The 15,951-nt window shown below is 40.6% G+C and overlaps 1 protein-coding gene across 4 annotated transcripts in view; it reads left to right on the forward strand.

The window, feature by feature from the left end:
* Window positions 1–15,951, forward strand: part of LOC111751963 (uncharacterized) — a 58,448-nt gene that overhangs the window by 27,657 nt on the left and 14,840 nt on the right. For 3 of the 4 annotated variants that reach the window (XM_023554123.2, XM_023554124.2, XM_023554122.2), the window contains one exon: window positions 8,103–8,450. In XM_023554123.2, the coding sequence (XP_023409891.1) occupies window positions 8,103–8,450 (348 nt within the window). Of the gene's footprint in view, window positions 1–8,102; window positions 8,451–15,951 lie in introns of those variants that run through there. The other variant, XM_023554126.2, reaches the window with a different exon arrangement.

Raw genomic sequence — 15,951 nt, forward strand, 5'->3', positions numbered from 1 at the left:
GAAGTTTTTCTGGGGTGGTGAAAAGTTTAAAATTAGAGAGAGGTGGTAGTTACAAAACATTGCTAATACTAAACGTATAGATTTATATATACTATATAATGTTAATTGTATGGTATGTGAATTTCACCTAAATAAAGGAAATTTAAAAGAGGCATGCACTTAATCATATCCTGGTACAATTCCTGAAATATAACAAAAAGGGAAAAATAACCTAGAAATCTACCAAAATAAAAAATACTTTGAAGGAAAAATAACCAGATCAGCATTAGACTTCATATTTGCAACAGTGGAAGCTTGAAGACAATGGAACGACATCTATACACCACTAGGAAAAAATAAAACCAACAAATCCTTAGAAATCTACCTAGACGTCATTTACTGTCAGAGTAAGAGCAAATACGTAAGATATCACCCATAGACAGAGCCCATTTAAGGAAAATCCTCAAGAAAGTGCTTTATCAAATAACAAGTTAATCGTATCAGAGATCTTAAGAACAGGGAAAACTAAAGAGTAAACAGTGGTAAGCAATGAACCACACAACAATTGTGATTAAACTGGATAATGGTAATGTGACTGGGAACTTGTAGTTTTATTGATAAGTAAAGATTCTTGAAATAAAGGAGTCATATTTTCAGAGAAAATCTAAAATGGTCTAGAAAGAGACGCCTTGATTATTTCAGCAAAACCTCCAAGTAGGAAGGATTTTGCAGGGAGAAGATAAGAGTACTCCAAAAGACTCTGTCTTGGGTGGAGAATGGGGGCTAATAAATGTTCTCAGTTATCACCCTGCTTGTGGTGGTGAGCAGTGGGGAGCAAAGCGCTGGGGTGAGGGGTATCATTTGAATCTTTTAATAAAATAGTAGAGAAGTATATATGTTAGGAAGGTAAGTTCTAATGAAATGGAGAAGCACAGAAGAATTTCCAAACTATCAAGGAGGAAAAGAAGAGAATGGAAGGTAGCCTGACCTCACACCTTAGAAGCTCTGCCACAGTTGACCACCTTTCCTTTATTTCTTTGGCTTCTGTGACACCACTTTCACCTGGTTTTCATTTTGCCCAACTGGCTGCTCCTTCTCAGTCTCTCTTAATGGATCTAATCTCCTTGGGGTTGGTGCTGTTGTTGTTGCTGTTAGGTACCATCGAGTTGGTTCCGACTCATTACGACTCTATGTACAACAGAATGAAACACTGCCTGGTCCTGTGCCATCCTCACAATTGTTCTTATGCTTGAGCTCATTGTTGCAGCCACTGTGTCAATCCATCATGATGAAAGTCTTCCTCTTTTTTGCTGACCCTCTACTTTACCAAGCATGATGTCCTTCTCCAGGGACTGATCCCTTCTGATAACATGTCCGTAGCATGTGAGATGAAGTCTTGCCATCCTTGTTTCTAAGGAGCATTCTGGCTGTACTTCTTCCAAAAGAGATTTGTTTATTCTTCTGGCAGTCCATGGTATATTCAATAATCTTTGCCAACACAATAATTCAAATGCATCAATTCTTCCATCTTCCTTATTCATTGTTCAGCTTTCACATGAGTATGAGGCAATTGAAAATGCTATGGCTTGGGTTGGGGTGCACCTTAGTCCTCAAAGTGACATCTTTGCTTTTTGACACTTTAAAGATGTCTTTTGCAGCAGATTTGCCTAATGCAATGCGACCTTTGATTTCTTGACTGCTGCTTCCATGGGTGTTGATTATAGATCCAGGTAAAATGAAATCCTTGACAACTTCAGTCTTTTCTCCATTTATCATGATGTTGCTTATTGGTCCAGTTGTGAGTATTTTTATTTTCTTTACGTTGAGGTGTAATCCATACTGAAGGCTGTGGTCTTTTTTCTTCATCAGTAAGTGCTTCAAGTCTTCTTCACTTTTAGAAAGCAAGGTTGTGTCATCTGCATATCGCCGATTGTTAATGAGTCTTCCTCCAACCTTGATGCCATGTTCTTCTTAATATAATCCAGCTTCTCAGATTATTTTGCTCAGCATACAGATTGAATAGGTTTGCTGAAAGGATACAACATTGACGTACACCTCTCCTGACTTTCAACCACGAAGTATTCCTTTGTTTTGTTTGAATGACTGCTTCTTCGTCTAAGCACAGGTTCCTCATGAGTACAATTTAGTGTTCTGGAATTTCCATTCTCTGTAATGTTATCCATAATTTGTTATGATTCACATAGTTGAATGCCTTTGAATAGTCAATAAAACACAGGTAAACATCTTTCTGGTATTCCCTGCTTTCAGCTAGGATCCATCTGACACCAGCAATGATATCCCTGGTTCCATGTCCTCTTCTGAATCCAGCCTGAATTTCTGGCAATTCCCTGTTGATGCACTACTGCAACCACTTTTGAATGATCTTCAGTGAAGTTTTATTTGTATGTGATACTGTTTGATAATTCCCACATTCTGCTGGATCACCTTTCTTTGCAATGGGTACAAATATGGATCTCTTCCAGTTGATTGGCTAAGTAGCTGTCTTCCAAATTTCTTGGCATAGATGAGTGAATGCTTCCAGTACTGCATCTGTTTATTCAAACATCTCAATTGGTATTCTGTCAATTCCTGGTGTCTTGTTTTTCATCAATGCCTTCAGTGAAGTTTGGACTTCTTCCTTCAGTACCATAAGATCTTGGTTATATGCTACCTCCTAAAATGGTTGAACATCAACCAATTCTTTTTGGGACAGTGACACTGTATTCCTTTCATCTTCTTTTGATGCTTCCTTCGTCATTTAATATTTTCCCCGTAGAATCCTTCAACATTGCAACTCAAGGCTTGAATTTTTTCTTCAGTTCTTTCAGCTTGAGAAATGCCATGCATGGTCTTCCCTTCTGGTTTTCTGTCTCCAGGTCTTTGCACATTTAATTATAATACTTTACTTTGACTTCTTGAGCCATCCTTTGAAATCTTCTGTTCAGCTCGTTTACTAAATCATCTCTTCCTTTCCCTTTAGGTACTCTCCACTCAAGAGTAAGTTTCAGAGTCTCTTCTGACATCTACTTTGGTCTTTTCTTTCTTTCCTGTCTTTTTAATGGCCTCTTGTTTTCTTTATGTATGATGTCCTTGATGTCATTCTACAATTCGTCTGGTCTTTGGTTATTAGTGTTCAGTGAATCAAATATATTGTTGAGATGGTCTCTAAATTCAAGTGAGATATACTAAAGATTATATTTTGGCTCTTGTAAACTTGTTTTAAATTTCCTCAGTTTCAACTTAAACTTGTATATGAGTAATTGATGGTCTGTTTGGCAGTTGGTCCCTGGCCTTGTTTTGACTAATGATATTGAGCTTTTCCATTGTCTCTTTCCATGGATGTAGTCAATTTGATTCCTGTGTATTTCATCTGGTGAGGCCCACGTGTATAGTCACCATTTATGTTGTTGAATAAAGGTATTTGCAATGAAGAAGTTGCTGGTCTGGCAAAATTCTATCATGGGATCTCTGGCATCATTTCTACCACCAAAGCCATATTTTCCAATTACTGATCTTTCTTCTTTGTTTCTGACTTTCCCATTCCAATTGCCAGCAATTATCAATGCTTCTTCATTGCATGTTTGGTCAATTTCAGACTGCAGAAGTTGGTAAAAATCTTCAATTTCTTCATTTTTGGCCTTAGTGATTGGTGAGTAAATTTGAATAATAGTGTATTAACTGGTCTTACTTGTAGTCATGTGGATACTATCCTATCACTGACAGAATTGTACTTCAGCGTAGATCTTGAAATGTTCTTTTTGATGATGAACACCTTGCTATTTCTCTTCAATTTGTCACTCCCGGCGTAGTAGACCATATGATTGCCTGATTCAAAATGGCCAATACCAGTATAATTCAGCTCACTAGTGCCTAGGATATTGATGTTTATGTGTTCCATTTCAGTTTTGACGACTTCCAATTTCCTAGATTCATGCTTTGTACACTCCACATCCCAATTATAAATGGATGTTTGCAGCTATTTCTTCTCATTTTGAGTCATTCCACAGCAGCAGATGAAGGTCTGGAAAGCTTGACTCCATTCACGTCGTTAAGGTTGACTCTTCTTTGAGGAGCTCTTCCCCAGTTGTATTTTGAGTGCCTTCCAACCTGAGGAGCTCATCTTCTGACACCATATGAAAGAATGTTCCAGTGCTACTCATAAGGTTTTTACTGGCCATTTTTTTTTTTTTTTTTCAGAAATAGACTGACAGGCCCTTCTTCCTAATTTGTCTTAGTCTGGAAGCTCTGCTGAAACCTGTCCACCAAGGGAGACTCTGCTGGTATTTGAAATACTGGTGGCAAAGCTTCCAGTATCACAACACACAAGCCACCACAGTATGACGAACTGACAGACATGAGGGGATTAGTGGTAGACGTACTCTTTTCTAGCTATAATCTCCCCCAAGTGATTTTACTTACTCTTGAGGCTTTAATAGCATCCTTGTATATCTAATTGTCTCCATGAACACCTGTCTTCTTTGCCATGAGACCAGAAAACCTGGATGGTACATGGATACCATTATTGAACATTTTGATCAAAGATTCTGTAAAAGAATCCTGATCAAAAAGGTGAAAATGCAGAATAGAATTTCAAATTCTCATGGACTGCAGGCTTTCTGGAGCCATGAGGGTTGGATGAATTCCTGAAACTCTTGCCCTGAAATAATCTTTAAAATTAGTCAAAAAAGTCCTCTGATTTTTTTCTTAAAGTCGTACAATATTTTAGCTTAACTAGTAAAAAAAAAAAAAAAAAAATCTGCCTTAGCATTATACTCTTCTAAGAACTATCTGTATGGGATCAAAGTGACAAAAGCAACTTGAAAGATTAAATAGGAACCTTATGGGGCAGTGAATTTATGTTAACGGGTGAGGAGCAACTCAGAAAATGAGGGTGAGAATGGTTGTGCAACTCGAAGAATGTAGTCAGTGTCACTAAATGGTACACGTAGAAACTGCTGAATTGATGTATGTTTTGCTGAGTATATTAACAACAACAACAAAACAAATAAAATTAAAGTAAATAAATGTATAGCATCCTTGGGGCTGATGGCCCCATCTCTAGTGTGACCTTTCCCTTGAGCCACAGACTCTTACCCTATTGCCTATTGGCATCTGCTCTTGGAAGCCAAAGTTAAACATGTCTAAAATGAAATTGTTGATTTACACCTACACTCACCCCAAACCTGATCCCCTCCCCTGGCTTTACTGATTCAGCAAGTGTTCCAAAATTCAACCAGTTCCTTAAGCCAAAAACCCAGCAATCATCCTTGATTTTCTTCTCCTTCACTCTGACATCTGATTCATCAGCAGCCCCTGTCAGCTCTACCTCCACTATCTATCCTAAATCCATCTTCTCTCCATCCAGCTCTACCATTCTCCTCACTTGCCTTACTGCAAAAGCCTCCTAACTGGAATCTATTTTTCCACTCTTACCTTCATCTAAACCATCATCTACACAGTATCTATTCTCAAGTGGTCATTAAAAATGTAAATCATAAGATATCACTCCTCTGCTTAATCCACCTGGTAGCTTCCTTTTGTTGTTGTGGTTAGGTGCCTTTGAGTTGGTTCCAACTCATAGCTACCCTATGCAGGACAGAACAAAACACTGCCTGGTCCTGTGCCATCCTCACAACTGTAGTTATGTTTGAGCCCATTGTTGCAGCCACTGTGTCAGTCCACCTAGTTGAGGGTCTTCCTCTTTTTCGCTGACCATCTGCTTTACCAAGCATGATGTCCTTCTCCAGGGACTGATCCCTCCTAATAACACGTCCAAAGTATGTGAGACGTAGTCTCACCATTCTTGCTTCTAAGGAGCATTCTGGCTGTACTTCATCCAAGACAGATTTGTTCGTTCTTTTGGCAGTACCTAATATGTTCAATCTTCACCAACACCACAGTTCAAAGGCACCAGTTCTTCTTTGGGCTTTCCTATTCATTGTCCAGCTTTCATATGCATATGAGGTGAATGAGAACACCATGGCTTTGGTCAGGCGCACCTTAGTCTTAAAGGTGACGTCTTTGCTTTCCAACACTTTAAAGAGGTGTTTTGCAGCAGATTTGCCCAATGCAATGCATCTTTTGATTTCTTGACTGCTGCTTCTATGGCTATTGATTGTGGATCCAAATAAAATGAAATCCTTGACAACTTCAATATTTTTGTTTATCATGATGTTATTTACTGGTCCAGTTGTAAGAATTTTTATTTTCTTTATGTTGAGGTATAACCCATACTGAAGGCTGTGGTATTTGATATTAATAACTATGTGCTTCAAGTCCTCTTCACTTTCAGCAAGCAAGCTTGTACCATGTGCATAACACAGGTTGTTAATGAGTCTTCCTCCAATCCTGATGCCCAGTTTTTCTTCACATTGTCCAGCTTCTTGAGTTATTTGCTCAGTATACGGTTAGAATAGGTATGGTGAAGGGATACAACTCTGATACACACCTTTCCTGACTTTAAACCACTCCTGACTTTAAACCACTTCCTGTGGTACTCAAAATAAATCCAAGCTACCTACTTACCACACAAAGTCTTCTCTGCTTCTCATTTTGCAGTCTAAAAATCTTTTCCTTGTTCATTTTACTCCTCTCTTCTACCCCTCAAGCAGATCAAGTGCATTTCTGCACCAGAACCTTTGCATATGCTGTTTTCTCTGCCTGGAACAATCTCTGTCATCATTTAGAGCTCAGCTTAAATGTCACCCTCTCCTAGAGACCTTTCTAGACACACCACCCACATCCTACACCTCCACCAAACCACCGGTATTCTATCATATTACTCTTAGTGTCAGTCAGGGTTTTAGTTACAAGTAACAGAAGTCAACTGACTAATTTAAACAGAAAAAATAACATATTTTAGAGGAAGCCAGTGGTACACAGACCATTGAGGGGTCCAAGTGACCAGGCTTCAAGGCTTCTTATCCAGAAACCACATCCAAAGTCAACAGCCAGAGCTGGTTGATACTCTAGAATTGGTCTAGATAGACCACCTGGCCTATCACTCCTGCTATTGGCACTGACATCATATCACACCTCAACACCAATAACTCTGGACATTTGCCCTGCCACAGAACTGCTACCACCTCTGCCTCTGGCAGCTGCGTGTGGCTGCTGCCATGACTGTCATTGGCAATAGCGCAGATCCTGTGATCCTTCTTTCTTCATGTTGTTAGCTTGTGTTTGAAAGTCTAGAGCAGTTCCATCTGCTTGCAGGAGCCTAGCTCATGTGCTTTCTCTGCTGCAAAGGATGCTGAGAAGGTGAATATCCAGCATTTTCAGCTTCAACAGAGGCAGGTGTGCCCTGCCTCATGAAGTACAAAGTTCGACAAATATGAGAAGGAAGTTTGGATTCCAGGCAACAGAACTGAAATCTGTGCCACATCCTTTTTAATTTTTCTCAGAACACTTGTAATTATCTGAAGTCATTTATGTTTTCACTTGCTTTTTAAAAACAATCTTACTCACTAGAATGGAGGCTACAGGAGAGCAGAGATCTTATCTTCTTGTTCACTGCTATTTCCCAGCAACCTCAGCAGTACCTAGCTTGTTAAATGTATATGGCATGAATTCAGGCCGAGTGACCAGAGGAGTAGAAATTTGTATCAAAGGAGTGGAGTTTCAAGAAAGAAAAATTAGTCACATGTCAAATGCCACAAGATGGTCCTGTAAGACTAGGACTAAGCAGTGACAATGGGATTTGATAATTAGGGGATTATTAGTGATGCTGCAGTGGCTTAAGGAAAAAATCGTGGCAGTAGAGAATGACTTTCTCCCAGAGTGTACAAGTAAGTGAGAAAATTGAAGCATTATTTATTAACTTTCATATTTTCTTTTTCTTTGCCATGAAATTAGGTCAAGGGGCATGTTGGGTGCAAGTACCCAGAGAAGGAGTGAGCGTGAGTCTGAGAGAGTGACAGACACAGGCTTGAATCAAGACTGCCATGTTTTAGGCAAGATCAATGCCTCGGCAAGTTAGCTCTGCACCTCTGTTTCTGTACTGGTAAAAATGAAGATAATTCTCTTTTGTGAATCAAATGAATGTGATGTGAAAGCATATAGACGCTTCACATAAATGTTTGCTCAGCCCCTTTCTTCCCCAATCTTATCTCCTTTTTTTCCAGGTGTCCAGACTGTCAAAGACCTCCGCCCTCCCTGCACACTGAACAGGACTGTGGGAGAATCTGCTCAGCTGCAACTCAACTTCTCCTTGCGCCTTCCCGTCCGAGAGATTGAGTGGAGTTGGAGTTCTGAGGATGAGAAAAATCAATTGCTGGTGTCCTGGAGGCCTAACACCACCGCTCCTGCCTGGTATGACTTTGAAGACAAATACAAGCACAGATTCTACCTGACGGAGTCGGCTTTCTTGAGCATCAGGAATCTCACTGTGGAAATGAGTGGACTATATGGAGCAAAAATCAAATTCAACTCAGGAAAATTCCAGGAGGAGGTCATTAGACTCTGTGTATACGGTAAATTGTGTGGCCGTGCCCGATGGGCATTCTAATGCCTGCTTTATCTAAAGTGAGTTAGCCTAAAACCTGGTCAAAAGCACAACGCTCTTTTGAGAGTTTTTGCATCTGTTCTGATGTCCTCAAAATAAAAACTAAATTTTAAAGATTAAATTCCGGGAAAAACTAAGATGTCTCAAAAGGCGTACAATACGCATGAAATATGGAGAGAAATCCACCCAAAAGGATACAAAAATTTCTTCAGTCATAACATACAGCAAAATTGATTATTAAAAACGCAAAATTATATCAGAAGTGTTCTCAACTGGTTCATTCGAAAACTGATTGAAAATCCTTAAATGATCAAAAAATAGTTGGCAAAAAAAACTCCCCCAAACCCAAAGAACTGGATATAAAAAAAGATGGGAAAAAGACATTTAAAAGGAGATTGAATGATAGAATTGGCCCTTAATAAAGTAGTTTTAGACAAATTATCTAAAGCCACTAAAGTTAGAAAGTTCTCAGGACAAAGCTCCCTCCTAGACCCAAGTTGAAGACACAGGAGATCAAGCTCTGCCCCCTATAGCTCTCAGCACCCTACCACCTGGAAACAGAGAGTTCTGGGCAGACAGTGACCCCAAGAGCGCTGGAGAAAAGGACAAGAAGGAGCAGAGCCTGGAGGTACCCAACCTGCAGAGCTCTGTCCCATGGGTCCTTCTGCCCCCAGCCATCCTCCTCCACTTCTGTCTGCATTATGCCAGCAGCTTCCTAATGGGGCTCCCTGCCTCTGCTCTCCCCTCTTCAAACCGATCTCCACTTAGCTGCTACATTGATCTTTTCAAAATGTCATTCTGTTCCTGTCATTTCCCTGCTTAAAACCAAACAGGGCTTCTCACCTCCACCCCCGCAGGATCCTAGGTAGCTTCATACAGTTATTAAAGAGAATTAAATGAGTTAGTATAAAGCCCATGGAGCAGTGCCTGGAAACATCCTTGCTGAATAAATACTAGCTGGTTTTCTCTTTTCTTCTGCTAATGGAATATATGGCGTAGTGGTTAAGAGTTTGGCTGCTAACCAAAAGGTCTGCAGTTCAAATCCACCAGCTGCTCTTTGGAAACCCTATGGGGCAGTTCTACTCTGTCCTGTAGGGTAGCTATGCCTCGGAATCAACTTGATGGCAATGGGTTTGGGTTTTTGTTTTTTGCATTTCAAAATAAGCCCAATTAGATCAGATGTATTGGTAGATTCTATTTCTAATATTAATTTAGGAATTGTAAGTCTATGTTTATAACTGACAGCCTATGGATTTGCAAGTGTGTCATTTCTTCTTTTGTTTTAGGCAGTCTCCTTTTTTGATGTGACTGAGGAACATTTTGCCTTTTACTAATCTCTGGAATAGTTTGAATAACACACAAATTTTTTTTTTTTGACCATTTGGTAATAACCTGTTGCTAATACTTAACCCTAAAAGCATATGCTCTTCTAAAACCATATGTGCTTCGTGTTCTTCATGAGGACAGCTCTTTGGTTACTTTTCAATTTAATTATTTTTCTAATTTCTTCTGAGGCTATGGTTGTCTTAAGTTTTCTAATCTTTTTAAGCAAAAAAAGTCAATCTTTTTAATATTCCCTTATAATTTTGTCATTTTTAAAAATATCTTTATGCCCTAATACTCATCCCTAATGTCTAAGAGCTTGTTGTACTGCAGTAGCTTGCATGTTCTTGTGATGCTGGAAGCTATGCCACCAGAATTTCAAATATCAACAGGGTCACCCATGGTAGACAGGTTTCAGCAGAGCTTCCAGACTAAAATGGAGTAGGAAAAAGGACTTAGCAGTCTACTTCTGAAAAAAATTGGCCAGTAAAAACCTTATGAATAGCTGGGGAACATTGTCTGATACAGTGCCAGAAGGTGAGCCCCTCAGGTTGGAAGATTGGGGAAGAGCTGCTTCTTCAAAGTAGAGTCGACCTTAACAATGTGGTTGGAGTAAAGCTTTTAGGACCTTCATGTGCTGATAAGGCATGACTCAAAATGAGAGCAAACAGCTGCAAACTTTCACTAATAATCAGAATATGGAATGTAAGAACTATGAATCTAGGAAAATAGGAAGTTGTCAAGAATGAAATGGAACTCATAAAGATCAATATCATAGGCATTAGTGAGCTGAAATAGACTGGTACTGGCCTTTTAAAATCAGACAAACATATGGTTTACCATATGAAAGGTATCCCTGAGGGACGGAATTACTGGGCTGAAGGCTGGGGACTATGGTGTTGGGGGACACCTAGCTCAAGTGGCGTAACATAGTTTATAGAAAAAATGTTCTACAGCCTACTTAGGTGAGCAGTGTCTGGGGTCTTAGAAGCTTGTGGATGGTCATTTAAGATACTTCATTTGTCCCACCCTGTCTGGGGCAAGGGAGAATGAAGAAAACCAAAGACACAAGGGAAAGATTAGCTCAAAGAACTAATGGACCACAACTACCACTGCTCCACCAGACTGAAACCAGCACAACTAGATGGTGCCCAGCTACCACCAAGTGTTCTGACAGGGATCACAATAGAGGGTCCAGACAGAGTTGGAGAAAAATGTAGAAGAAAATTCTAACTCAAAAAATAGAATAATATAAAGACCAGACTTACTGGTCTGAGAGAGACTGGAGAAATCCCAAGAGTATGGCCCCTGGACACCCTCTTAACTCAGTACTGAAGTCACTCCTGAGGTTCACCATTCAGCCAAAGATTAGACAGGCCCATGAAACAAAACAAGACTAAATGAGCACACCAACCCAGGGACAAGGACAAGAAGGCAGGAGCTGACAGGGAAGCTGGTAATGGGGAACCCAAGGTCAGGAAGGGGAGAGTGTTGACACATCCTGGGGTTGGTAGCCAATGTCACAAAACAATATGTGTATGAATTGTTTAATGAGAAACTAATTTGCTCTGTAAACCTTCATCTAAAGCACAATAAAAAAAATCAGGAAAGGTGTGCTTCAGGTTTGCAACCTTTCACCATATTCAACCTGTATGCTGAACAAATAATCTGAGAACCTGTGCTATATGAAGAAGAACATGGCATCAGGGTTGGAGGAAGACTCATTAACAACCCACAGTATGCAGATGACACAACCTTGATAACTGAAAGTGAAGAGGGCTTGAAGCCCTTACAGATGAAGATCAAAGACTGAAGCCTTCAGTATGGATTGCACCTCAACATAAAGAAAACAAAAGTTCTCACAACTGGACCAATAAGCAACATCATGAAAAATGGATAAAAGATTGAAGTTGTCAAGGATTTCATTTTACTTGGATTCACAATCAATGCCATGGAAGCATCAGTCAAGAAAACAATGTATTAAACCAAAAAAAAAAAAAAAAATTGCATTGGGCAAATCTGCTGAAAAAGATGTTTTTGAAGTGTTGAAAAGCAAAGATGTTACTTTGAGCTCTAACGTGAGCCTGAACCAAGCCATGATTTTCTCAGTTGCCACATATGTGTGCAAAAGCTGGACAATGAATAAGGAAGACCAAAGAAGAATTGATGCCTTTGAATTATAGTGTTGGCAAAAATTATTGGATAATCTATGGGCTGCCAGAAGAACAAATAAGTCTGTCTTGTAAGGTCTGTCTAAGTTTTGGCTGAAAAATGGGCTTCGAGAGTAGCTTCTGTTCTGAGTTAGCAGGATGTTCACGGGCCGTAGTCTTGGGGGTTCTTCCAGTCTCTGTCAGAACATTAAATCTGGTCATTTTTTGTGAATTTGAATTTTTTCTACATTGTTCTCTTGCTCTGCCTGGAACTTCCTATTATAATCCCTATCAGAGTGTTTTGTGGTGGTGCCTGGGCACCCTCTAGTTTTTCAAGGCTCAGGCTGGTGGAGGCTATGGTTCCCTGTGGTCCATTAGTCCTTTGAACTAATAATTTTCCTTGTGTCTTTGGTTTTCTTCATTCTCCTTTCCTCCAAATGTGATGGGATCAGTAGATGTATTTTAGATGGCCACTCACAAGATTTTAAGACCTCAGACACTACTCACCAAAGTAGGATGTAGTACATTTTATGAACTATGTTATGCCAATTGACCTAGTTGTCCCCTGAGACCATGGTCCCCAGTCCAGCCCTCAGCCCCAGTAACTTGGTCACTCAAGGTATTTGGATATGTCTAGGAAGCTTCTATGGCTTTGCCTTGGTCAAGTTGTGCTGACTTCCCTTATATTGTGTGTTGTCTTTCCCTTCACCAGAGTTAACACGTGTTTGCAATCTAGTTAGTGATTTCCCCTCACCACCCTTCCTTTCCTTCTTAACCATCGAAGATTGTTTTTTTCTGTGTGTAAACCTTTCCTTGTTATTTTATAATAGTGGTCTCATACAATATTTGTCCTTTTATGATTGACTTATTTCACTCAGCCCTCCAGATCATCCACGTTGTGAGATGTTTCCTGGACTTATCATTGTTTTCTTTATGGTATGCAGTATTCCATTGTGTGTGGAAAAAAAAATTTTTTTTCCAAAATTTGTTTATCCTTTCATCTGTAGATTGGCACTTAGGTTGTTTCTGTCTTTTTGCTATTGTGAATAATGCTACAATGAACATGGGTGTACATATATTTATTCACGTGAGGGCTCTTATTTCTCTAGGATATATTCCTAGAAGGGAAATTGCATGATCGATTGTGTGGTATTAGTATTTCCAGCTTTTTAAGGAGGTGCCATATCGTTTTCCATAGAGGTTGTAACATTTTACATTCCCACCAGCAGTGCATAAGAGTTCCAATCTCCCCAAAACCTCTCCAACATTTGTTATTCCCTTTTTTTTTTTTTAATTAGTGCCAGTAATATTGGGGTGAAATGGTATCTCATTGTAGTTTTGATTTGCATTTCTCTAATGGCTATTGATCATGAGTATTTCCTCACTTGACCCTTAGCTGTCTGAATGTCTTCTTTGGTATAGTGTCTGTCCTTATCCTTTGCCCATTTTTTATTTATTATTATTATTATTTATTGTACTTTAGTTGAAGGTTTACAGAAAAAACTAGTTTCTCATCAAACAGTTAGTACACACATTGTTGTATGACATTGGTTAACAACCCCACAACATGTGAACACTCTTCCTTCTCAACCCCAGTTCCCTATTACCAGCTTTCCTGTTCCCTCCTGCCTTCTAGTCCCTGTCCCAGGGCTGGTGTTCCATGGGCTTGTTTGATCTTTGGCTGAAGGGTGAACCTCAGGAGTGACCTCATTACTGAGCTGAAAGGGTGTCCAGGGGCCATACTCTCAGGGTTTCTCCAGTCTCTGCCAGGCCAGCAAGCCTGGTCTTTCTTTTTGAATTAGAATTTTGTTCTACATTTTTCTCCAGCACTCTCTGGGACCCTCTACTGTGATCCTTGTAAGAGCAGTCAGTGGTGGTAGCTGGGCACCATCTAGTTGTACAGGACTCAGTCTGGTGGAGGCCACAGTAGATATGATCCCTTAGTCCTTTGGATTAATCTTTCCCTTGCATCTTAAGTTTTCTTCATTCTTCCTAGCTCCCAAAGGGGTGAAACCAGTGGAGTATCCTAGATGGCTGCTCACAGCCTTTGCCCATTTTTAAATTGGATTATTTGTCATTTTGTTGTTGAGATGTTGAAGTATTCCATAGATTTTAGAGATTAGACCCTCGTTAGATATGTCATAGCCAAAATTTTTTTCCATTCTGTTGGTTATCTTTTTACTCTTTTGGTGAAATCTTTTGATGAGCAAGTGTTTAATTATTAGGAGTGCACAGTTATCTAGTATATATTCTGCTGTTTGTGCATTCATAGTTATGGTTTGTATTCTATTTATGCTATGGATTAGGGCCCCTAGTGTTGTCCCTATTTTTTCTTCCATGATCTTTATCATTTTAGGCTTTATATTTAGTTATTTGATCCATTTTGAGTTAGTTTTTGTGTATGGTGTGAGGCATGGGTCCTGTTTCATTTTTTTACAGATGGACATCCAGTTTTGCTACCAGGGTAGTAGCGGGCCAGTGGTTCTCTAGCTGCGGCATCACAGTGGGGGATGGTGGGATGGTGGGATGGTGGGATGGGGGGAGGTGGTGTATGGGGCTAGATGGCAGGAAGAAAGAAAAGAAAAAAGTGAAAATAAAGAAGAAAAACAAAAACAGCAGTGCAGTGGTGGCTGCCCAGTGAGGGCAGGGCAGACCTGGGGGCCAGGGGAAATGGAGGAGAGGTGATGTACTGGGCTAGGTGAGAAGAAGAAGAAGAAGAAAAAAGTTGATGGCATGGTGGGATCTGAGGGGTAGAGGCCAGGTAGACCCCAGGCAGTGGTGAGCCAGTGGTTCTCTAGCCAAGGCACTGTGGTGTGGTCTGGTGGGCAATGATGGACGTGGCATATGAGACTAGGTGGGAGGGAGAAAGAAAAGGAAGAAAGGGAAAAAATGGTGCAGCAGGAGCTGGAGGGTGGGGGCAGGGCAGGCCCAGGTTGGCAGTGAGCCAGTGGCTCTCTAGCCAAGCAGTGCAGCACGGCCCAGTGGAAAGGGGTAGAGGCGGTGTGATAATTAAGGTTGTATGTCAACTTGCTGGGCCACGATTCTCAGTGGTTTGGCAAATATGATCTAGTTTGGCAGTCACATAATGATGTAATCACTTCCATGATGAGATCTGATATAATGTGATCACCTCAATGATGGGATCTGCTGTGAGTAGCCAGTCAGTTGAAAGGGAATTTCCTTGGGGATGTGGCCTGCGTCCAATATAGGTGGGCATTCAGATAAGGCTCTCAGGCTCTTGCTCACTCTGGATCCCGCAGCTGGCTCCTGCTCATCTAACCTCTGCTTGTTGGCACTTGAGCTAGCAGCTTGCCTTTAGATCTTGGGATTCGTCAGCCTCTGCAGCCTATGAGCAACAGCCCTGCTGTCTGATCTGCCTATCTTGGGTTCACCAGCCCCTGCAGCTACATGAATCAGGTGAAGCCTTACCCATGGTCATGGGCCTTTCCAGCCTATACAACTATGTGAGCCATTTCCTTGATATAAATCTATTTATATATGTATTTATGGAGCCCTGGTGGCACAGTGGTTGAGTATTTGGCTGCTAACTAAAAGGTTGGCAGTTCAAATTCACCAGGCATTCCTTGGAAACACTATGCGGCAGTTCTACTCTATCCTATAGGGTTACTACGAGTCAAAATTGACACGACTGCGATGGGTTTTTTTTTTTTTGGTTTATATTTATATTTATGGAAACCCTGGTGGCGTAGTGGTTAAGTGCTACAGCTGCTAACCAAAAGGTCGGCAGTTCGAATCCAGCAGGCACTCCTTGGAAACTCTATGGTGCAATTCTACTCTGTCCTATAGGGTCGCTATGAGTCGGCATTGACTCGATGGCAGCAGGGATTGTATATATTTATATGCTTCACTGGTTTTGCTTCTGTAGAGAACCCAGCCTGAGACAGGTGGTATATGGGGCTAAGTGGGAAGGAGAAAATAAAGGAAGAAAGGGGGGGAAAAAAAGATGGCATGGTGGGAGCTGATGGGTGGGGTGCT

This window comes from Loxodonta africana, chromosome 3 (genome assembly GCF_030014295.1).
Source record: "Loxodonta africana isolate mLoxAfr1 chromosome 3, mLoxAfr1.hap2, whole genome shotgun sequence".
Classification (NCBI taxonomy): domain Eukaryota; kingdom Metazoa; phylum Chordata; class Mammalia; order Proboscidea; family Elephantidae; genus Loxodonta; species Loxodonta africana.